At 39.7% G+C, this 24120-nt stretch overlaps 1 protein-coding gene across 9 annotated transcripts in view; it reads right to left on the bottom strand.

Annotated features, from left to right (window-relative positions):
• LOC132829640 (neural cell adhesion molecule 1-like) overlaps positions 1-24120 on the bottom strand; it is a 509764-nt gene that overhangs the window by 66927 nt on the left and 418717 nt on the right. For 6 of the 9 annotated variants that reach the window (XM_060846966.1, XM_060846974.1, XM_060846967.1 and 3 more), the window contains one exon: positions 6093-6134. The exons of the other annotated variants lie outside the window; for them this stretch is intronic. In XM_060846966.1, the coding sequence (XP_060702949.1) occupies positions 6093-6134 (42 nt within the window). The remainder of the gene's footprint in view (positions 1-6092; positions 6135-24120) is intronic. 9 annotated transcript variants of the gene reach the window in all.

The following is a 24120-nucleotide window of genomic DNA, read 5'->3' as shown; positions in this document are numbered from 1 at the left end:
ATCATTTTGATGGATATCTTGCCACCTTTAAAAAAAGACATAAGTTTTGCAACATTTTGCTCAATTATATAATTATGCATTTATGAAGAAATTATGAAACTTCTGAAAAGCTCAACTCTATTGGACCCTTAAGAAATGTGTTCAGTGTGTTCAATTTATTCAACCAATCAGAACAAAGATTTTACCTTCTGTTCACCAGCGTGGACGACATCATCAGCACCATGCAAGCCACATGACAAAGTCACATGATACGCACGTACATGATTGGTTGAAAGGAAAGTGGAGGAGAGCACATGAAAAATACAAAATTAAAGCTGATGTAAACATGGGCAGGAATTGAGTTACAGACTGAATAAACCAAAATCAAACCAAAAAACATTAAAATACAAATGGGACGCTGGGATATTTAAATCAAACTCTCTGGTAGCAACACAGATCAGCAGTATTTCCTCTGGCTGTAATTGTAAATGAGAATGTTTAGTTGTTAACAATTTTTAAAAATGCAAAGCATTTTGTTATAGAAATGCAATTAGTACTGTATCAGGCAAAGCTTGATCATTCTCCTTAGTAAAACTGATCAAAACAAAGTACCAGTTTTTTTTCCAGGAAGGACCTGCCTGTGCTCTCTCCACATAATCATAATTCAGAGGAAACTCTGCAGGTTTAGAAACAGCAACACTTCTTTTCACAAACACTAAATAGATTTAGATCACATGTTGTGAACTTCATCATCCACAAAGCTCATAACAATGTCTGAATTTTATACATTTCAGCACCAGCAATTTCCATTTGATTCAGGGCAACAACAAATGGAAAGTGTGTGTTAAGGCATAAATTTCATTCCCTTACAAAGCAGGATGCTAGGGCAACAATTCAGCTGCTTTGTGATATGAATGAGAGATGATGTGAAAATGTTTTAAATAAAACTGCAATGAAAGTTTTGGTATTGCTGTTGTCTGGAACATCTGTTAATCTACAAATATCATTTGTTACAAAGCACACAACATGTTAACAGTTCACAGATACAAGGCCACGGTTGTCAAATCGTGCAGCTATGTCCTGCAGAGGTCTATTGCGAGAATAAAGGATTAATGCCTTAAATTTTATGCATGATCATTGAAGATATATTTGGAGTGGACAAGCTAAGATGAAAGACAAAAATAAATTGTGTTAACTCCAGCGTTGCTTTCCATAACGTAGGTTTTTAACAACCTAAACAATCGATCGATGATTTCTGAAATTTTTGTTTTAGTGATTTGTAGCAACCGACATCCAAGCACATATTGCTGCATTGAAATAAAGTAGGATTGATATTCTTCTCTCTTGATATTAATGCTGGATCAGAATAAAAGTTACATTGACATCTATTTTGAAATAGAAATAGTGTTAATAAATGAAAGAAGTTGAATTAATATTTTCTTCACAAAAGGAAAGATGACATTAATATTGTGCTGCAATGGAATATAATGCAGATTAATGTTTGTAACATTAAGAATTAAATTATAACCATGGTGTGAAATAGAGTCATGGTTTACAATGAAATAAATTCCCTTAAATGCCTTATAAAAACAAAGCATCATATAATTGTGTTTTTCCATTCAATTGTGACTGGAGTTAATTTCATCTTCTGTATCAACGTTGATTCCTGTCAATACGTAAAATAAGTCCTTAATAGTCGTACAGAATGATGACCTATTCTTTTGATTGTGAAATTCAGTTAACAGAGAGAAGTAGTTTCTTTACTCCAAAATAGTTCCTACAGGATTTCTGAAAGTGATGAATTATTGCTATTTCTGTTGTCACAATTAGAAAATCTACAGAGGCTTTTTTTTCTCAAAGTTTCTCTCCTCTCCTCCAGGGAATAAGACTTCTCCTTGGGTACAATTCAACAAGTATCCGTGGCCCAACAATAACTCGTTCAATTCACAGGAGAGCAGGACTACAAAACAGGCAGTTCCTTACATCTTAAATCACTGTCAAACATTCAGCATCAGCAAAAATTGTTGATCAGGAGCAGAATATAAGGAGTAATGGAGCTTTAATAATCAAAGTACACCTAAGACTTCCTAGTACATTCTATTATGTTCTATTTGAAGATCAGCAACCACAACATTATGGATCTTAATTGTGACTTTCGGAACCTATATTACTTTGCTACTTACACAGTAACCATGATCAATCTTTGATGGGACAGTCTTGTTAAATTTGAGGCATTCTCTCAGCTAAGACTGATATACATTTAACACTGCTTCATTGGTACTGCCCTTATCTCTGCTTCCATAAACTCGATGGATATAGAATTAGACAGGTTGCACCAGACAACTGATTCTGCCATTCATAACCAAATCATGCCGGATGTAAAGCATTGTTAGCCAGTTCTCATCAGCAAAAAAAACCACTTACTTTTCAAAGAGCATCAAGCTCTATCTGTTCCAGCCTCCACCTGTACCACCAACAAATGCAAAGGATTTCCACCAAGATCAAAACTCTGATCAGTGCTTACTTCTCTCCCTTCCCTTAGACAACCTGTTTGAATATCTTTTAATGCTGTCCCCTACCCAAACCGTTCATCTGTCTCCTTTTCTAGTTTCTATCCAACTTTGCTTGTTTTCGAAATATCTCTGAATTCTACTTGTTTTTCTAACAAGCCCATTTGTTCTGAACTACTGACCACTTGAATTTGTCTCGACTCCTATTCCCCCCATCCCTGGAAATACCTGACATTGTGAATGCTCTCACTCCATGCTACATGTTTGCTCCTTCAATTCAATCATTACCACCCTTCCCCTCGAAACAACTCCTTGACATCGCCACTTCTGCAAACTGTTGGCCAATCTCTAATCCCCCTTTCTTCTCCAAAGCTCCTGGATGCGCTGAAGTCTCTGAAGTTTGAGTCCAATTTTCCTGAAACTCCTCGTCTGAATTCCTCCAGTCAGATTTTCACCGTTGTCATATTGCTAAAACAGTTCTGACAACGTTACAAGTTACATTGATGTTACTGTGACAAAAGTGAACTATGCTTCCTTACTGACCAGTCTGCACACTTGGAAAAGACTGATCACATCATCTTCCTCCATTGCCTCTCTAGTGTTATCCAGCTGGGAAGCCACTCTCATCTAGTTCCACCCTTACCAACCTAATCATAGCCAGCAAATTGTCATTAATGTTTACTTAGATTAGATTAGATTAGATTACTTACAGTGTGGAAACAGGCCCTTCGGCCCAACAAGTCCACACCGACCCGCCGAAGCGCAACCCACCCACACCTTTACATTTATCCCTTACCTAACACTACGGGCAATTTAGCATGGCCAATTCACCTGACCCGCACATCTTTGGACTGTGGGAGGAAACCGGAGTACCCGGAGGAAACCCACGCAGACACGGGGAGAACATGCAAACTCCACACAGTCAGTCGCCTGAGTCGGGAATTGAACCCTCAGGCGCTGTGAGGCAGCAATGCTAACCACTGTGCCACCGTGCCGCCCACGGTTCTGACTTAATTCTCCAGAGTTCTCCAAGGATCAGTAGTTGACTGCATCTGTGCCTCACATACATGATGCCTCTTTATAACGTCATTGAAAAGCACAGGATCAGTTTCCACGTGGATTCTGACAAAAGGCTGCTCTACCTTTGGTCACTCTTACAATTTCTCTGAATTGTCTGAAAACATCCAAACAACGGTAAACTAAGTATTAGTCAATTTTTTTACAGTTTTAAAATCAGCACTTACAAGCACTCTAAACGAGCTCTCGAGTTACTTTCCACCAGTACAATTGAAGCAATATCAACAATCAAAGTTTGAGAATATACAAATTATTCATATGATTACCAGCTGACAATTTCATTTCAAGTTTCACCCACCTGCACTGAAGTCACAAAGCAATTACAGAAAACTCTGAAGCAACATCTACAAACATTGCTGACACAAATGCAGGAGGGCTGTTGTTCATCTAATTTCTCACTGGAATCCCAGAATTTATACATGATATTTTAGAAGGTCGGGTAAAGCATGCTAAACCACACAGTATTGCAGCACACCATTCGCCTGCCTTCAACAGAAGTCTTTTAGTTCCTGTTTAAAATATTTTTTGATAGCATGATCCACCAACATATGACTAACATGTTTAGTGTTATTGATCAATAACAATAATAGTTATTTGTGGTCTCAAATACACCTGAACAAGAATCACAAATTCTGAGAATGAGAATTTGTTTTACCTTTGCATCAATAATTGCATCTGCTTGGTCAGTATATTCCACAAATAACACACAAAATGAAAATAAAATCTCTTTTAACCCATGTCTGATCCTTGACAGATTCAGTCACAATAGAATGCTTCTGATTCAGGCTAGTATCAGATATCCAAGTGTTTAATACTCGCCACAAATTACAAACCAATATAAAATCAGATCACCACAGAATGTATATTGCTGTAGAATACTAGGAATCTTGTGTTAGTACTTCATTCCAAAAGAATTATAGTTGTCTTCTCCAGAAGTAAAATTAGATTACAAATTGAATCGCGAGATGATTGCACAGAGACATGTACAAGAATTCTTTTATCTATAACGGGACATAATTATGAGCATAAAGATGCAATTTGCATGTCAGATTTTGCAATAACTTCCACACAGATGAATGACGATACCAAAGTCAGTCAACACTATATCCCGTACACAGATTATTGTGAGTATAGATTGTATAACTGTCTGTCTTGGTCAAGGCAGGGCTACAGAACATTGCTCATGCTTGTTATCATTTGCTCTGGAAGCTCTGAAACCTATGTCTCCTGTAGGAAATACATCTAGTAGCTGGGAGGTTGATCTGAAATTATTTATGTTCAAATTGTAATAGTGAGAAAACATATGATTTATATTAGATATCCATACATTTGAAACCAGTGCAGCAGAGGTTAGGTAAAGCTGATGTTAAAACAAGCAACACTCCTCTGGTTCTGAAAACATTTTATTTCCCCATCTATTAAATGATAAAAGCTGTTTATCTTTTTTTTTAGAAAAGCTAGTAGCTCCAAGACCCTTAATAGGAAAGATTAAAGCAAAGAACTTGACAATTAAGGAACTAACAACATTATCTGTTAATGTCCTTGGCTCCTGAAGAAATTCATAATTTTGAAAAGTAAATCAAAGACACCAGGAAAACATACAAAATCAGGCTGTCATTTTCCTTAGGATCTTACTCAAAAATTGCACTTTTCCTCATCAACAGAAACTGGGAGTAATTGGGAATCTTTAAATAAAAATGATTTGATTGGGAAATGCCTGTAAACATTCAGCTTCAATCAAATCAGAATAATCTTTGTTTTAAATGAAGCTTTTGCCATTTTGGTGCTCAAAATAGTTCTCTTGCAAGATAAACTGATGCCTAAATTGTCCTGAATTTGCATGTACACACTCATTATCACTGCATGTTGACATGCGCCAAACTAATATTTCACTAGAACTGGGCAACTATCCCACAGCAACAAGTAGGTGAATGCTAATTGATGTTATCTTTTTCTGGAAGGAATAAGAAAGAACTGGTCTCTATGGCAACACAAATCAAGCTGAACAGAATTGTCCAAAAGGAGAACACCCTAAGGTATTAAACTATTCTCAAATGAAATAATATCCTGTATAATTTGCAATTCACTTAAGATATGCCAGTTAATAAATTACACGTACCTAAATGAGAAATAGCAATGGAAATAGCTGACTATAAAGTAAAGCAGTGTGTGCATATTAAACACCCTCTTCATTAGCAGTACAGCCAACCGAAACTAAATTAAGCTCTTGGGAATTTCTCAGGATTAGTCTTCTAGACGAAACTAAAGGCTTAAAGAGGCAAAATTTCATTACTGAAGTATCAAATTCATGCCATCAAATTTAAAACCTCTTAGCACTCACTATATAAAAACAAATCACTTTCTCAACCATAAAGTAGTTATTAGGATGATTGATATTTGCAGATTTAAACCGAACCTTTAGCAGGTTTTGGATAAACTTGCAATTGGACACACAGCTGTTAGCAGCTACTGAGGGGCAAATATCAATACTTGGGAAAACAAAGTGCTGCATGCAAGAATACTCACTAGCTGAATCAGGTGGTGAAAAAGAAGATGGAGGCAGAGTGGCTACAGAAAGAAAAGGCAGTGAGAAATGCTTTAACGATAAAGATTTTATATTTCAAATGTCACATGAAATTCTAATACAGACAGTGATGCACATGACTAATATCAACAAGCAGCATTATGACGTGTAACTTAAAGCATGCACTTCAATAAAATGCAGGTGATTAGATGCAGATTTCAATAGCAATTGGTAAATAAAGAAGCAAATTCAGTAGCTCAGTGAAAAAAAAATGATGTCATGAGTTTACTGTACATTTACGAGGCTGGATTTTATGGCCCTTTCTGGGCTTAGGTTTCCAGGTGCAGAGGGAAGAGTATATAATTCGCAGTCATGCCGTTGGCCTTGTGATGCCTGACGACCTGATTTAGGGAATTAGGAGTCCTATTAGGAGTCTGCTGGTTAACGTAGATGATTAAGTGGGCAATTAATTGGGGGATGGTCACCTTTAGGGGGTTCCCATGTCCACTGAAAGTCACCACAAGATTTTCTCATCCTTCATTTCTATTTTTCTGCTTCCACCCCATGCTCAGGGTTCGCTACACACTCATTAACGTTCTTACTTTGGCCAGACACACATGTCTCTCTCCAAGGTTGCATAAAGTCTCCAGGATTCTGGAAGACTTCAGGATTGCTGCAGTCCCAAAAGGTGACCACATTGACCAGTGGTGCCTCAGTGGTTGGCTAGCAGACTTGGGAAGTGGGAGTGATGGGGAAAGATGATCCACCTCAACCCAATTGAGCAGCTATGAAACTGTAGCAAGGTGAGCCAACTGAGTCTCAACATTTATACCACGGGAAGAGAAAATCTGCCCAAATGTCCGCATGAACCATATAACGAGTTGCACCCAGTTCAATTTAAGCAGTCATTTTAGCTTAGTTAAGATCACGTGGTTATAAAACCATGTATATTATGAGTGGATCACCAATTCTGAAGCTCAACTCTCTCTTTTGTTGTAGATACATTTGTTTCAAATTACCAAATGTCAAAACTACGTTGCTTATGATGATGCTTGTGGAGAAATTCACAACTAATGGAAACTGTCATGTCAGAAAAAACAATGAAGCTACACCTAACATTAGGACATCTCCCACTAACTCTTAACAATGCTGAACCAACTGCCAAAACAGCAATATTAGAGCCAGCAAACATAAAATCCTTATTTGCATTTAATCTCCTAAATTCTATCTACTTGTTGTAAATTTATTTTTGGAATAATCTTCAGCTTATGTTTAAAAGCCAAAGGATTCTTGTGCACTGGCTATTATCCTAAGTTCAGTTTGATGTTATTTATGTCATTCACACAACTTATGATAAACTACGACTTAATCGTGTGCATGATGATTTGTTTTATCATTATGATGTTGTAAGAGCATACCCGAAGAACAACTTTGCTGAAAACAGAAACTGAGAGAAAGCCACATTATTATTTTTAAATATGCTGAATTTAGATCAATCAGACAGCTTTATATTTACTGCAGCGTTATCATCACCACTTACACCATCTAAGAATTAGCAACAAAGCCCTGCATTTAAAACTTATTTTCCCCAGATCTCCTACCTCAAAGTTTTAACTTTCAGTTTCCAAATGATTAAATATTTTATCTTTAATTATAATCAGCATAATGTAATTTACTTATATTTTCTTAACTGAAACAGATTTTCTGCTTTATTTGAAAAAATTCAAATTAAGCATTTCTACAAGTAGATATGATGCACAGATATATAAACACGTCGAAACTTTATTGCCTGAAGCCCAGTTTGTACATTTGTAGAGCATGAAAATTACCACAGATATTAATTTTGCTTTTGTTTCCATGACAAAACCCTGCAGCAATAAAGAAAAATCTGTTTATATGCTTCAAATTTAATTTGTTGCTACTGCAATTTCCCGTTCAATTAAAATACCAGATAGACTCAATTTGCATTCACATGTTGATTAGGCCACAATAACGATATTCCACTCTACAGTCTTCAACATCAAGGAAGTTTCCTGCAATTCCCCAAAGTTTCCTAGATTTGCAATGAAATGTATACAATGATTTCCAGCATGTTAAATAATGCATTTCAATGGAGGGATGTGATAAGATATTTCATTGGTGCAACAAGAAATCTGAAACAAACTTGGGGCAATTCAGCAGCTATTGGAATAGGCAAAGCTCACCATCTGCAACAATTCTATCACCCTTTACTCAAGATTTGCCAACTACTTTTAGGTCAGTGAACTGCAGATGCCACTTGGTTAGGTTTTCATTTGCAACATTGGTGATCGCGATTTCTCATTGGTGCAGTGCAGTTTATTAAATGGCACCAATGGCACAGAGAAGAAGAGAATATAAACCTTGAACAGGTAAGTAGTCACACCACAAGAATCTAGAATTCAAATTTCAATCCGGTAACACAATTCTCTCAGGCTGATCGCTCATGGCACGTGGATACAAGCAGCAAGGTCAGCATTTCTTGTCAACTCCCAACTGCCCTTTAACGTGGAGGTTTACTAAATCATTGCAGACTATAGTGATGATTCATTACAGTAGATCTGGAATCACACGCACCAAAGCAGAGAAGGGTGACAGTATTCCTTCCCTAGATGACGTGATTGAATCAGACGGGTTTTCTTTTTATAGTAAAAAAAATTCAACGGTTACCATTGCTAAAGTGCCAACTTTGATTAATTGAGGTCAAGTTCATCCACATCGCCAAATCAGTAGCCTGCACCCTTGGATTACTAATTCATTGACAATACCACCACATCCCCATCAGTGACAACCTACTAAAACACTGTGAAGTTGTATGATTGTTAAGGTACCAGACGAGCAATTCAGTGCTGGTGAGTTCAAATCCAAAACTACGACAATTTGTGAATTGATATCAGAAAGAATAAAGTTGTTCGATTATTATAAAACCCTAAATAGTGCACTAATTAGCTTCATGGACTAGAAATACCAGCACAAACTGAGTCTTGCGAACAAGTGATTTCAACGTCATCCTATGTGTTTGATTCGAGCTGATGGTTCATGAGCACCTTTATGAAATATAATATGCTATCAGAATCGTTCTCTAGCTTTGACTAATACTCCAAATCCCAGCACAACAATTGGAGAATCAAGTTGTTCTTCAGTAATCAAATTTGAAATATCTCTTCTCGTTCAATAATGTCCTTTAGAGAAGGAAATCTACAATCTTACTTTGTCCAGACAGCAATATGCCCTCAAAACAGTCAGTGCACTATCATGTTCTCAAGAGCAATCACAGCTGGGTAATAAAAGCTCTACAAATAATGTGCAATGTACCATATCCCATGATTAATATAAAAAAGTTAGAGACAGGTAATAATTGCATTCTTAAAATTACCAATATTTTAAGTGGTAAAAAGAAACATTTATTATTTATTTTGTTTTTTTATGATAAATGAAAACTAGAATAATGCTGATAAAAATTTGGGCAAAAATAAAACTTGGATTATCAACATACAATTTTCATTTATAATGTGGATTTTGAAAGTTCAATTGCAGTAAATAGATTTCCCAAAATAACCAATGTGTTGTGAATATATATGGAACAATTATTTTACCAGCAGTAAATTGTATTGTGACTTTCCTGCTTAATACAAAATATGAGGCCAATTCAGGGGAAATGGAGATCCAGCTGGTACAAAAAATTAAATGGAAGTCATAAAACTTTGGTTTCTTCCAAATTGTGCCCAATATTGAAATGAAGTCTATGTTAGCTTCAGATAGATATCAAGGTTTCCCTTAAGAGGTCTTAATTATTTTTTAAAAAAATAACATAATAAGTTGTCAGTGACAGCAAATAATTTCTTAGCTTTAAGTTGAAGATAATTGGTCTTTTCTGATTACTACAGGACAAGAGCTCAGTCCAAGGTCTATTGGTAACAATAAAATGCCAATTTATCTTGTTCAATAAATAGACACAACAACTGCTGTCTCTCCACAAAATTCAAGTTTTTTCTCTAAAATAACAAGTTCAATACTGTCTTGAATTTATATAGAGACAGACAATATGGTCCTTAGTTCATCAAGACGATGCCTTAATGAGACCTATTTGTGTTTATGCAAAAGATAGAGCAACGTTTGAGTCCTCATGAAAGTATGTCAGATTTGAGGCAATTTAAGTATCTGCAGCGCACACACAACTGTATTTTCTGTTCTCAGTTGTTAGATATTCATTATCATCGAAAGTTGAAGGTAAATCACATCATAAGTGCCCTGATAATTTATGCTCAGAAGAATTAACAGCTATTAAATTGGCCCATGCTGAATGTGTATCCAGTGTATGGAATGGGTTATTTGATGTGCTAACTGTATTGTCCTGTGCTAGATATTTTCTAAACTACCTGCTCCGCAATGTTATTAAACATTCCTAGAGAAGGTGGGACTTGATCCTGTGCCGCCTAGTTCAGAGGTAGAGGCATTACCACTACACCATTACAGCCTTAAAATATTTGGCCTTAAGTTATCTCCTTCCACATTACATTGTTTACTGGAATCAGTGGGATTACATAATTTCTAAAACTTGGTGTACTATTACATAGACATTTCCAACCAGACATGTTATGACACACATCTGGAGCAGATGTGACTTGAACATATGCCTCGTAGCCCAGAGATAGAGACACTACTAATGCGCCACAAGAACCTAGGTGTGCTTCCTCAATCTTTGAAAGATATTCTCTTCTTTCACTTTGATTTTGGTTTTCCTTTGCAGGTTCGGGATTACACTACAGGTATTACAGAAAACACTACAGGAAACACTGGTCAACATTTTCTCTTGAGTACTCAGTAACTGCCCCCAAAATGAGCTTCCAATAAGGGAAGTATTGACATCCGGTGAATAACAATGCTCGATAGTTGGTCTACACCCATGTTAGATGCTGCAATTTACAAAACGATAGGTTACACTTAGGAACTACATGATAAAACATTTAAGTTGAGTATCCACACAAACATTTCGATCTTGAACTAATAGAAGAGGGAAGTGATTTTTGTCTGAAAAACTGCAGGTCAGTGACTGAAACAGGCACTTGGCTGATTAAATATTGACATTTAGATCCTCAGTTGGTTATATTATTGCAAACACCATTTTGAAGCAAACCTGAGCGCCATTTGTGCATGCTCAGCCTATTCATTCCTGATGATGAGCAATTTTAAGCATTTGTCCTTCAAGAGATTATTGGATTAGATTAGATTCTCTACAGTGTGGAAACAGGCCCTTCGGCCAACCAAGTCCACACCGACCCTCCGAAGAGTAACCCACCCAGACCCATTTCCCTCTGACTAACGCACCTAACGCTATGGGCAATTCACTTAATCTGCACATCTTTGGACTGTGGGAGGGAAACCGGAGAAAACCCATGCAGACAAGGAGAGAATGTGTATACTCCACACAGACCGTTGCCCGAGAATGGGATCGAACCTGGGACCCTGGTGCTGTGAGGCAGCAGTGCTAACCACTGACCCACCGTACCGCCCACATTTAGAGATCGTATTAAAAAAAAGACCCAGATAACTTTCTTTTTTTTGCTTAAATAAAGGGTCAAGAACATGAATGCTTTCTAAGAGCCGCCAAGAAATTCTGCAAACTTCATCTACTAGTCAGCCCTGTGAGCACCGGCTCCTCTCCCTCCCACATACATGAGCTGCAATGGGACCTCAGACAACAATTCCAATATAACTTTCCTCATTCATACTACTAAATTAACTATGTATGCAAAACTTAACGCAATTAATTTCAGTCTTTACTGACATCAAACAATAAGAACAGACTTGGAAAATAAAATGCTATTATTCAACCACAGTATTGTAAGTGAAAAAGGTATTACAGGAAGAAAAACAATAAGACAGTCATTAAGTATGAAATACGATGTAAAATAGAAGCAATTAAATGAAACAACACAAAGCATCTGCTGCATGATTCCATCTGCCTCTAAAATGCTCACAGTTGTAAGAGAATTGATACATGTTTACTGTTATTGGAAAAGCTTTGCTGCTTAAACTGACTGGCATTTGATTGGTGTCATCCTAACAGAACAGAACTGAACTGAACTGTTTGCCATTTCGTGTCATTGGTATCCACACAAAAAGCTACTGATATAATGACTGCAATTACATATTTTCCACATTCATACAGATAGGAAGCCAAACAATTGATCCTTTGGATTAAGTTACAAAACTACATAATTTAAGTGATGGGTTTTATTGGAATTTACTTTATCTTTTGCTCTATATAGTTTCAAACTGGGTTTCAATTACAAACATCTTTGCTTATTTATCTTCGGAACTGGTTGTAGGCTTCCACGATAAATACTGTGATGTTACCCAAACATAGATGGCACTCACTGGTCCCCAGACTCTGGGTGCAGCTGAGGTATAGGCAGCAAAATAATTTGGTCATTTAGTGACTAAGGTTCACTTCAGAAAGATAGAATGGCTTTTTAAAGACAAATGTAGAGAGTTTTCCCAGCTCTTCCGCTTTGTTTAGTCAATATTCAGCATTTCATGGTAGAGAAGCACTTTGTGTGGAAGAAGAGTGTTAAAAGGCCAAGGGAAACAAGCCCATTAATATTCTAGCACCAAAAGGAAATCAGGAACTGTACATCATACTGAGGGCTTTCCAAAGACATCTGCCCCTATTCCAAGCATCTGAATGCAACTTTATCCATCAGACCCATTATTTTGCTACCTGTTTTGAGTGATTTGCAATTTCCACTTGAACATCCTCTATAGATATCAAATTAATTTTCCTCCATCAATAACATCACAGCAGGGGCACAAGGAGCAAATCTTCTGTTTCACTCTCAAGACAAGCACTCGTTGAGGTTACGATTGTTACTTTGAATTAGTACAGCTTTTACTGAAAGCTAGTTTCTTGAACAAGTACATTAGCAACTAATTGGCAGATAGATCAGACAGCACAACTTTTACATATCAATGTATTTTGACAACTTGCAAAATGAATATTAAAAAAATTAAATAGCTTCCAAAGTTTCTTGTATGATGTACAAAGCAATGGGTACACTTAAGCAATGCTCTGAATTTGTAGCAAGTGGAAATGGCTTTTAATTCAACATAAAGTAAACTGATTTCTACGCAGGAAGAAATGCCATCATATTATATAATGCGTGGTCAGTTGTGCTTTACTGGACATAATAATAGGGAGGATTCTGGGCAGTCACAGATGGCTCTCCAATCACCCTCAGGCCTTGTCTCTGCTCTCCCATGGCATCTTGCATTCTGCTGAACACGTTTTCCACCCGCATTACTCCCTGTCATTACAAACAATAGTTGTACACCATCCACAGGGTGTAAGCTGTTAATGTTTTTATGTTTTTCTAGTTCGTTCCATGGTTTCACCCTCCCCCCTACCTTATGTTTGGGGTGTGATAGCTCCTTGGATGTATCAGCTGTCTGGTTGTTTTTCCTAAAGCTGCCAAAAGGTGGGAGGTGGGCTGTCCTTGTTTTCATCAAAAGAACCCTATTGCCAACAGGAATAAGACTCAAAATATAAACCAGACGTCTATAATCTGGTGACTCCACACCCACGTGGTCAAGGAGTGTGCGCAGATCTTCCCAGTATTGCTCTTCCACCTGGGATGCTATCAGAATATCAGCCACGTGTTGGATTACCGGGGACACCACTGCAGGCGATTCCTGCAAATGGTTCTGGAAACCCGCGCGATTCGTTTGGGATTAGGGATCTTGTGAGTGATGCACTGAGCATACTCATATTCAGTCTCCACATCGTCTCCGTCCTTTCTCTTTTTCTTTAGTCGGTGGGTTTGTATATGTCGTAAATTAAATGACTGTCCCTTTTTTGCATTGTCGCCGGAACTGTCAGAATTTTATTTCCCAATTCCATTCAGGGTCTAAATCTTGCCAATTCACGTATTCCGAGTAAAGTGGAGCACTTGGATAAGGAGGAGGGTAGGGGCGACGAAACAGTAGATGGATTGGAATTGGCCTCCCGTTCTTTTTGAAATTCTTGTTTAGTCGTTTTTAGTTATGAGCAGACAGCCTTTAATTGGTCTTTTAAATTATTAATTTTACGGTTGTGATTAGAGTTATTAATGATTTCTTGTCTCTATCTAGTTTGCCCCATTAAACATAGAAACTATCAGAGATTAGATTAGATTAGATTTACAGTGTGGAAACAGGCCCTTCGGCCCAACAAGTCCACACCGACCCGCCGAAGCGCAACCCACCCATACCCCTACATTTACCCCTACCTAACACTACGGGCAATTTAGCATGGCCAATTCACCTGACCCGCACATCTTTGGACTGTGGGAGGAAACCGGAGCACCCGGAGGAAACCCACGCAGACACGGGGAGAACATGCAAACTCCACACAGTCAGTTGCCTGAGTCGGGAATTGAACCCGGGTCTCAGGCGCTGTGAGGCAGCAGTGCTAACCACTGTGCCACCGTGCCGCCCACAGTTGTTCTTTATCTTTTAATTGCGTGATTTTTCATCAAACACATTTAATATTGTCCATTGCCCAAGAAGAGGTAGTACACCAAGGACAGAAGATCTCAGCGGAGAAATGCAAAATGACCCAGGATAGGACTGCTGCCATTCAAACTACCATTCAAGAACTGAGACCTTTTTTGAGCCCTCTGAAATTTTAACAGAACTTGGATTGATGGTTACACACATTTAGCTCAGCCATTAACTAATCTTTTGAAGGGAAAGCAGGAATCCAACAAAACTGTCACTTTCATTCCAGAGCAGTGTTCTGCCTCCCAATAATTAAAGACGGCTCTGTGCCCATCTCCAGCTTTGGGTAACCCCGACAATAGGAAACGATTTACACTCCATGTACAAGAGAAGGACAGCTACATAAAGGACATACTCACTCAAGAACATGGTGACCGACAATGCCCCATTGGGTACTTCTCCACATGACTGAACACAGTGGCCGTGGGTTGGGCAGTTGCCTGAAGGCTATGTGTAGGGCTGTGGTGGCCATGGACCCCAATGTATTTGATCAGAAGTTGATTGTTAAGTGTCCTCATATAGTCCATGCCATGTTATCCATGAACCTGGTCTCCCAAGTAACTGCTGCCCAGTGGACGCGCTGGATGATCCTTCTGAAAGCTCAAAACCTCCACCTTGTGCTTGCTTGTCCGGTCAATCCTGCTGCTTTGACCATGTTTCGGAGGAGTAAAAGGGGGCAGAATTGTGTGGAAGTTCTGCAGCACTTTGATCAAGCAGCCCGAGCAGCAGAAGAACCCTTGCAGAACGTGGACTTCTCCTTAAAGATGAATCCGCACTTGTTGAGAATGGCATTTGAAAAGCAGGCTGGGCTATTACCAATTTACTGAGGTGAAAGTGCAAGGCAGTTTGTCTACGGGCACCTCACCACAGCAGGAGGAACTACGAGTACTCACAGAAGCTTGTAAAAGCGCGGAGGGAAAAACAGCAAATATTTTCACAGACTCTTGCTTGGTGTTTGGTGATTTTGGACCATGATGGCAAAAAAGGGGATTCATCACAGCAGCAGGAACACTTATCCGAAACGCGGAGGAAGTGTGAGATCTCCTCAAAGCCGTGCAACTGCTACAGGAAGTCTCAGTTCTGAAATGTAAAAACTCGAACCAGAAAACACACTGTAGAAGAACAAGACAATGCCTTGGCAGACCAAGCAGGTAAAAATGCAGCCTCTCAAGGTACTCGCCCGAGTGGATCAACTGAACCCTAGTTACGTGCCCTTATGAACAAATTACAGAATTTGAAAACCATGCAAGAGCAACGCTTTTGAGGAGTGGATGTGGACTGAAGCAAGAATTAAACTGTGCGAGTATTGGGCGGGTGGGGGGTGTCTGGAGACAGCTAAACCAGTCGCACTGTCAGCATTAACATTTTTTTTGGCACAACAAATCCACTCATGGGAACATCTGCCCCCTTTACAAATGATGGTAAGATGCCAAAAGAGCTAGTGGGACAGAGAGGGTTTAAGAGACATGCATAATTGGTAGCAGGCGAAAGTAAGGACTGCAGATGCGGGAGAGTAGAGTCGAGAACGTATTGCTGCTAAAGCACAGCAGGTCAGGCAGTACCCGCGGTGCAGGATAATCAACTATAAGAATGGTATATTTTAGGATACATTTTAGCTTGCTTGAAATTGATATAACTGATGTATTAAACAAAATGGTGTTGGGGCAGGGTGTGGTTAGCGTGGACATGGCCAAGTGTAAACACAGCACATAAAGAAACAAAGAACAGCAAGATAACAAATGATGTGTCTCAACATGTCCCAGCAGTAACTGAATTGGGGGCAATTGCACATGTAACTGCCGAAAATGCCTCTTTTTTTAGAAATAGGTATAAAATGCCTTGGTTTGTGTAAGCACATGGGAGAGCACTTTCAGCACTGCCTAGTGTGTAAGTACACACTCGGGATTGCCGGGCTCCTCCGCCATGTGGTGAGAAGGAATCAATAAAGGATCTTTAATACTTCAATTTTTTTCTTGTCCTCTCGTTTTTCAGTCGGGAAGCCAAACCAGCTTTAACAGACCTTTCGGGCAAAAGCAGCTGACTGCTATGTAACATGCCAGAAGAACAATCATGGACAAGATCTGAGCCTAGGGGATGGCCTGCAGGTCAGAGCAATTGTCGCCAATATTTTAATGTCATGTCTGATGCTTGGCCTCTATCTAAACTTAACTTCACCAACTTCACGTCAATGGGAACCTTTAATCACATCTAGCTTTCTGACTGTATAACTCAGTTTGCCGCATATATTGGCATGTATTTTGTTTGCGGACACAGGCGTATGCCTGGTTGCCCCCTTCATGTACAGGCTCCTGATAACTTGCTTTTGCAGTCTCATTTATCCACTCCACGGCGCACAAACGTGTCGTCAATCACAGAAACAGAATGATTTTTTTGCTATTTTGTTCCCCTCGTACAGTACAGCTAAACTAGCTGGAGAATCTATCAATATGGCAGCTATCCTAGTACAGATAGCCAATGTCACCTCTCAGGCCTTTGATAAGATTAATGCTTAAATGATTGCCCTCTGAGCCACCTCTATGCAGAATCGCATAGCTCTGGACTGACACCTACATCCCTGACAACTCTGAGGCAATCACCAACTTGACTGATCATATCCAAAAGAAAAATGGACAAAATTAAGCAGTTCCCAGCTGATACTTTGTGGAACTGGGCTACCAGTTGGTTTGGAACATTGGGTATGTCGATTCTTCAAGGAATCATTCTTTTTATTGTCATTCGTATTCTGTATCTCATATTTGTGTTGCTAAAATATTGCATTCAGCAAATGCTGAAGCCTAAAGTTCAGTGTTTTACTGCTCTCAAATGTGCTAAGCGACCTACATGTTGCGAGCTTGCTTTGCTTTCGTGATTCAAGAACCAAAGGGGCCGGGGCGAGAGGCAGTTGTGCAGCATATTGAACATTGTGAGATTAAGCTATAGCATAACAAAGACTAAATTTGCAAATTCTAACAAGAAGGAAGCTTGCTGCTGCGGTTGAAATCAGTTCGAAGCAGACATGGACATATTCACAGACAGATTATATACCTAGATCTAGTGGTTAGAATATGGGGAACCTCTTATAAATATATATAGAAAACAAATGCTAACCTAGACATTGGTGGTTAGAAAATAGGAAACCTCTTAAGAACATGCGTGATAAACAGACATTTACTTAGACTTTGTGGTTAGGGTATGATGAACAGTTTGTGGTTTACATGAGGTCTCAATTTGAAACCATCTGATCGACATTTAATAAGAATATGAGCCGAACCCCGAATGGACACAGTTATTTTAGGCAATGATAACATAACTGTCACGGCGTCTGCTAATAAACATTTGAAACTTTAAATCATTCACGATGGGTTATTTTATTAATTAGTAGAGTATCCAACATGGCTTATGAGAAATCATCATGATTAAACTGACCTATCAAACAAGTTTCCATAACCAAGTTATTTAAAGGCTTTATACCCAACAGTTAACTGATTCATTCCAAAACGCACTGGCTTGAAAAACATCACACTCTGGTATTGAACCAACAGTCATAGAAAGGTGACAGCACAGGAGGCGACCATTAGGCCCAGCATTTCTGCATGAGCCCTCTGAAGAACGAATTCATCTGGTGGCACTCCCTTGCCTTTTCCCCATAGTCCTGCAAAGTTTCCCTGCTCAAAAATGATCCAATTCCCTTTGGAAAGCCTTACCTGGCCTTTCTCCACACATTCAGGTAGTCCAGCTGAGTGATTAATAGGAGAGTGGGGCTGGGACGGACTTAGCTAGGAGGGTGGTAGGTGGATATAGGTGCTAGTTAATTCTGATAAGTCAATGTGAAGGGTGGAGCAGACAGTTGGGAAGGATGATGGACAGGTAGGACAGGTCATCAGGGTGGTGCCAAGTTGGAGATTTTCCTGCACATCTACCCACCTCATCTACTGTGTCCGTTGTTCTCGATGTGATCTCCTGTACATTGGGGAGACAGGACACCAACTCGTGGAATATTTCAGGAAATATTTCTGGGGCACACACACCAAACAACCCCACCAGCCTGTGCCCGACCAGTTCAACTTCCCCAAGGACATGCAAGTCTTAGGACGACACCACCACCAAATCCAAGCAATTGGAGGAAGAATATCTCATCTTCCGCCTTGGGACCCTTCAACCGCACAGCATCAACACTGACTTCACTAGTTTCCAAATCTCCCTTTCCCGCCACCTCATCCCAGATTCAACCTTCCAACTTGGCCCCTCTTGACCTGTCTTACCTGTCCATCTTCCTTCCCATCTTTCCTCTCCACCTTCCTTACCGACCTATCACAATCACACACTCCCACCTGCATCCATCTATCACCTTCCCAGCTACCTTCCCCCAGCCCCACTCCCACCTTCCTATTTATATCTCAGCCCTCTTCCCCCTCCTCTCAGCCCTCTTCCCCCTCCACATTCCTGATGAAGGGCTTATGCCAGAAATGTCAAATCTCTTGCTCTTTGGATGCTGCCTCACCTGCTGTGCTTTTCCACAGCCATACTTTTTGACTGACTCTCCAGCATCTGCAATCCTCAGTTTCTCCTATTAGATCATGTTAATCTACTTAAAGCTTTTCTTCACTAATTATGTGCAGTTGTTGGGTAAGAAAGTCTAAATTTTTATTTTGTACAAATCTAGTCTAATTTGTAGTTGGCATTAAACTGAAATTCTGTAGTAGCCTGCCTTAAGCAGGGATTCTTCAAGGGTTACAAACAAAGAGCAGATTAATTGAAAATCAGCAAAAACTGGATCCTCATTAAATGAGTCTGATAGGCCACTGTGTTAGGAGCATATAAAACTAGCAAGCTTAGCGTGATCTAGCACTTGAGTGCAACTTTCATTGAAGTGCCAGAGCTCAGTGTTTCAGGGAGTGAAGTGAGGAAAGGAAGAAAATTTTTTGTTGCTTTTGTATAATTGATTTCAGCCTCCAGGAACTGATTCTTTAGTGGTCACAAGAGAAGCAGCTCATTAATTAACAAGTACCTAATCAGTGATTACAGTTTATTCTATTCCCAAGTTCAATGATGTATAACAGCTGATTTTAAGGTTAATAAAATATATAAAAACATAACTAAATGTATCTTGCACAGTATTGATCACCTCATTGAATGATTAGATTCCTTTCAGTGTAGAAACAGACCCTTTGGCCCAACAAGTCCACTCTGACGAGCAATCCATCCCCCTCTGACTAACACACCTAACACTATGGGCAGTTTAGCTTGGCCAATTGACCTGACTTGCACATCTTTGTGACTGTGGGAGGAAACGCATGCAGACACAAGAAGAATGTGCAAACTCCACACAGATAGTCGGCTGAGGCTGGAATTGAACCTGGGACTGTAGTGCTGTGAGGCAGCAGTGCTAGCCACTGCACCACCGTGCCGCCCAAATGAAGGATGTAAATGCACTGGAGGCAGTCCAGATGAAATTTACTACACTAATACCTAGAATGGTGGTTGTCTTATGATGAAAGCTTGGATAGGTTAGGTGTGTATCTGCTGGAGCTGAGAAAAGTAAGCGAAGACTTGATGGAAAAATATATGATCCCGAGGGATCTTCACAGGGTAGATGTGGAGAGGATGTTTTCTCTCCTGTGAGGATCTAGAAATGGATCACTCTTTCAAAATGAGGAGCTGCCCATTTAGAACAAAGATTAGGTAAATTGTTTTGCTCTGAAGGTAGGGAGTCTTTGAAACACTTTCCAAAGACAGTGGAAGCAAAGTCCTTGAATATTTCTTCAGGCAGAGATAGAAAGATTCTTGTTTAGCAACAAGCTCCAGTCTACTCAACCTCTTCTCATAAGATAGTCCCTCTCTATCTGATATCAGGCGAATGAAACTGGAAAGCCTCCAATGTGTTTCATGTATTTACATCTTTCCCGAAATAATGAGAGCAATACTATTTATTATTTTCCAGCTGTGGTCTGACTCGTGCCTTGTACCCTTCTACCTTTGTTTCTCATAAATTGACTCGTGGGACATGGCTGTCGATGGCTGGCCAGTATTTATTGCCATCTCTAGTTGCCCTTGAGAAGGTGGTGATGAACTGCGTTCTTGAACGGCTGCAGTCCACCTGCTGTAGCTTGACCCGGTACCTTAGGGAGGGAACTCAAGGATGTTGACCCAGCAACATTGAAAGGATGACAATATATTTCCAAGTCAGGTTGGTGAATGGCTTGGAGGGAACCTTGCAGGTGGTAGTGTTCCCATTTATTTGCTACCCTTATCCTTCTATTGGAAGTGATCATGGGTGTGGATGTTCGGTGAATTTTTGTATCTTGTATCTTGCTGGTTGCACACACTGCTGCTACTAAGCTTCAGTGGTGGAGAGTGTGGATGTTTGAAGATGTGGTGCCAATCAAATGGGCTGTTTTGCCTTGGATGGTGTTGAGCCCCTTGAGTGTTGTTGGAGCTGCACCCATCCAGGCAAGTGGGGAATATTCCATCAAAATCCTGATTTCTGTCTTGTAGATGATTGATGGGCTTGGGGAGTCAGGAGGTGAGTTACGTGCTGCAGTGTTCTTAGCCTCTGACCTGCTCTTATAGCCACTGTGTTTATCAAGTGTGTCCAGTTAAGTTTCCTATCAATGGTCAGCGCCTGGATGTTGATAGTGGGGCATTCAGTGATGGTAACACCACTGAATGTCAAAGGACGGTGGTTAGATTGCCTCCTGTTGGTGATGGTCATTACCTGGAATTTGTGAGGTGCAAACGTTAGTTTGCCACTTGTCAGCTCAAACCTGGATATGGTCCAGATCCTGTTGCATTTGAACATGGACCTTCTCAGTATCTGAGGAGTTGCAAATGGTGGACATTGTTCACCGATGATTGCACATTCTTATTTCTGACATCACAATGGAGGGAAAGTCATTGTTGAAGCAGTTGAAGATGTTTGGGCCGAGTAACGCTGCCCTGAGGAAACTCTGCTGAGGTGTCTGAGAACTCAGATGACTGACCATCTTCCTTTGTGCCTTGCATGACTCCAACCAAGTTTGCCCCCAGATGGCCATTCATTCCAGTTTTGCTGTGGCTCCTTGATATCAAACTTGGGTCAAATGCAAATCCCTATTCTCTCCATTTTCCCAGTGCTTTCTGTCTCTCTGAAGGTCACTTCCCCACACCTCTGCCCTTTAATCACTGCTTTGCCCCGGTCCTTTAATCCTGTTTGACCCATACAGTCGAGTTGAAATAAAAACACACAGTATTACAGAGACCCAGCAGGTTTGGAAGCACCTGTGGAAAAGGTGGCGATGTTGTGCATCTAAATGAATCCATTTGTTTCAAAATGTTGAGTCTTCTCCTGCCACAAACATTGTTCAGTTTTTCCACCACTCTATTTTATTTAAGGTTCCCAGTGTTTTGCTTTCACTATTCCAAACCTAATCCTGGTCTCCCAATGGCAAGGGAGATCAATGGTTTATATAAAACTTTGAGAGAATCCATCGGGATTTTGATACTGCGCTTTTGTAGAAACCACCAAATGCATTGTAATGGAAAAAACATTTTACAAAGAAAACGCAGCACAAGAAATATCTGCTGTTTGCTTCTGACCTTGAGATAAGCTGGAGAACAGACAAGCAGCTGCCAATCCAGAGAATCTTTCAATGTCAATAATTAGTAGCTATAGGATTTTGCAATCATTTCAGCTTATCCCCACAGGGGCTTCCTGTGCAGCAGCTATAAAAGCAAACTTAGTGACTAACACTATAATTCTGCAGACCCTAGACACCCTGAGAACAATGAAAATCAGTCAGCAAGCACGGCTAATCAAATGGTTAGGTTTCACATCCAAGTTTCAAAAGCACAATTGCTGGCATCTGACTTCGCTGATTCCCCTTTCACTCTGAATTGTGACATGTTGTCCTCAACTTGCCAGGGCTTTTTCAGCTGAAATAGCATTTTGCGCTTTACACCTTCTGTAGGCTAAATGGAAGAAAGCATTTAATTGAAGTCTTTGATTGTTTCCATTCCTTTCTTGAATTATTACTATTATTTCAAAGATCCTTTGCAGCTTGGTGTGACTAGAAGCAAATCACAGCTACGAGAACAAGGACCAGCACTCCAAGTAAAATCTAACTTATTTCACCAGTAGATACAGAGCTTGTGAAACCTACAGAACCAAAACATATCTTGTGCTAATTTTCAGCAGAGCTTTCCTCCACACCACCAGCAACATCATCCCCACAACAATCCACTGAAAATGATGTACTCAATTACCGTTCGGGTATTTATCAATGTAAATAAGGACAGTGAATTGAGGATGAAATGAGCCAGACACAACATAATTCTTACTAACCACAAATCACAGTCTCTGTTGTCTAAGATGTTTATAATGTAATGAGATAGCAAATTACGCTTCAATACATGTTAAGAAATATTCACAGCACATCTATCTTGGACATATAACTCAGTTACACTGATAGATAATGGACATTTGTACCAATGATCATATTTCACATATTCTGATACTGGCAGGACATAGGAATTGATGCAGTTTCTAGTAATGTAACATTCCTAGTTTAATTGATTACAGAGTATTTGAACACAGTTCTCCAATTTCCAATCATAGTTCTACAAATGCAAAACTATTTACAAATTACTATTTTGTAGTTTAAACCAGCATTGTTGGGTATTCAAAGAAAAATTTAAACAGCCCCTGGAGTTGCAAGTCTCCATGTTCTCTCTCCATTTATGGAACACTTTCACTTCATATCTTGCATATAAAGCATTTACAATTCACCATATTGTTTGTGCAACTATCAGCAAATTGCAAAGAAGAATACTCATTTTAAAAACAGCCTATCCAGTTTACAATTTGTACTTGAGGTAGACACATTGTCTTCTTAAATTTACTTTGATGGTGTTAAACCAATTTTAAAAAAACCCAAGTAGAAAGATAAAATCTCTACAATATGGGCTCATCCTAGACAAGATAAGCATATTGGAGGAAATAGATCTAGTTGCATACTTTTCTGCAGCACAACACAGATTTACAAATATTCTCTGGATCTCTATGCAGGTTGTGGCTTTCATTGGATGTTCTTCACTGGAATAATTGAAGAATGCTGTGCAGACCATGCAAGATAGGAGCTCACAACACTGCTTGCCATTGGAGAATCAATTGAAGTCTGTGTAATATGAATAAATCTCACCCCCTGTACCTGCAATGACTTAACCAGATTAGATTAGATTACTTACAGTATGGAAACAGGCCCTTCGGCCCAACAAGTCCACACTGACCCACCGAAGCGCAACCCACCCATACCCTTAACCTAACGCTACGGGCAATTTAGCATGGCCAATTCACCTAACCTGCACATCTTTAGACTGTGGGAGGAAACCGGAGCACCCGGAGGAAACCCACGCAGACACGGGGAGAACGTGCAAACTCCACACAGTCAGTCCCTGAGGCGGGAATTGAACCCGGGTCTCTGGCGCTGTGAGGCAGCA

The sequence above is a fragment of the Hemiscyllium ocellatum genome, chromosome 29, assembly GCF_020745735.1.
Source record: "Hemiscyllium ocellatum isolate sHemOce1 chromosome 29, sHemOce1.pat.X.cur, whole genome shotgun sequence".
Taxonomy (NCBI): domain Eukaryota; kingdom Metazoa; phylum Chordata; class Chondrichthyes; order Orectolobiformes; family Hemiscylliidae; genus Hemiscyllium; species Hemiscyllium ocellatum.
The sequence above is the reverse complement of the archived record's forward strand: the minus strand, read 5'-3'. Positions and strand labels throughout refer to the sequence as shown.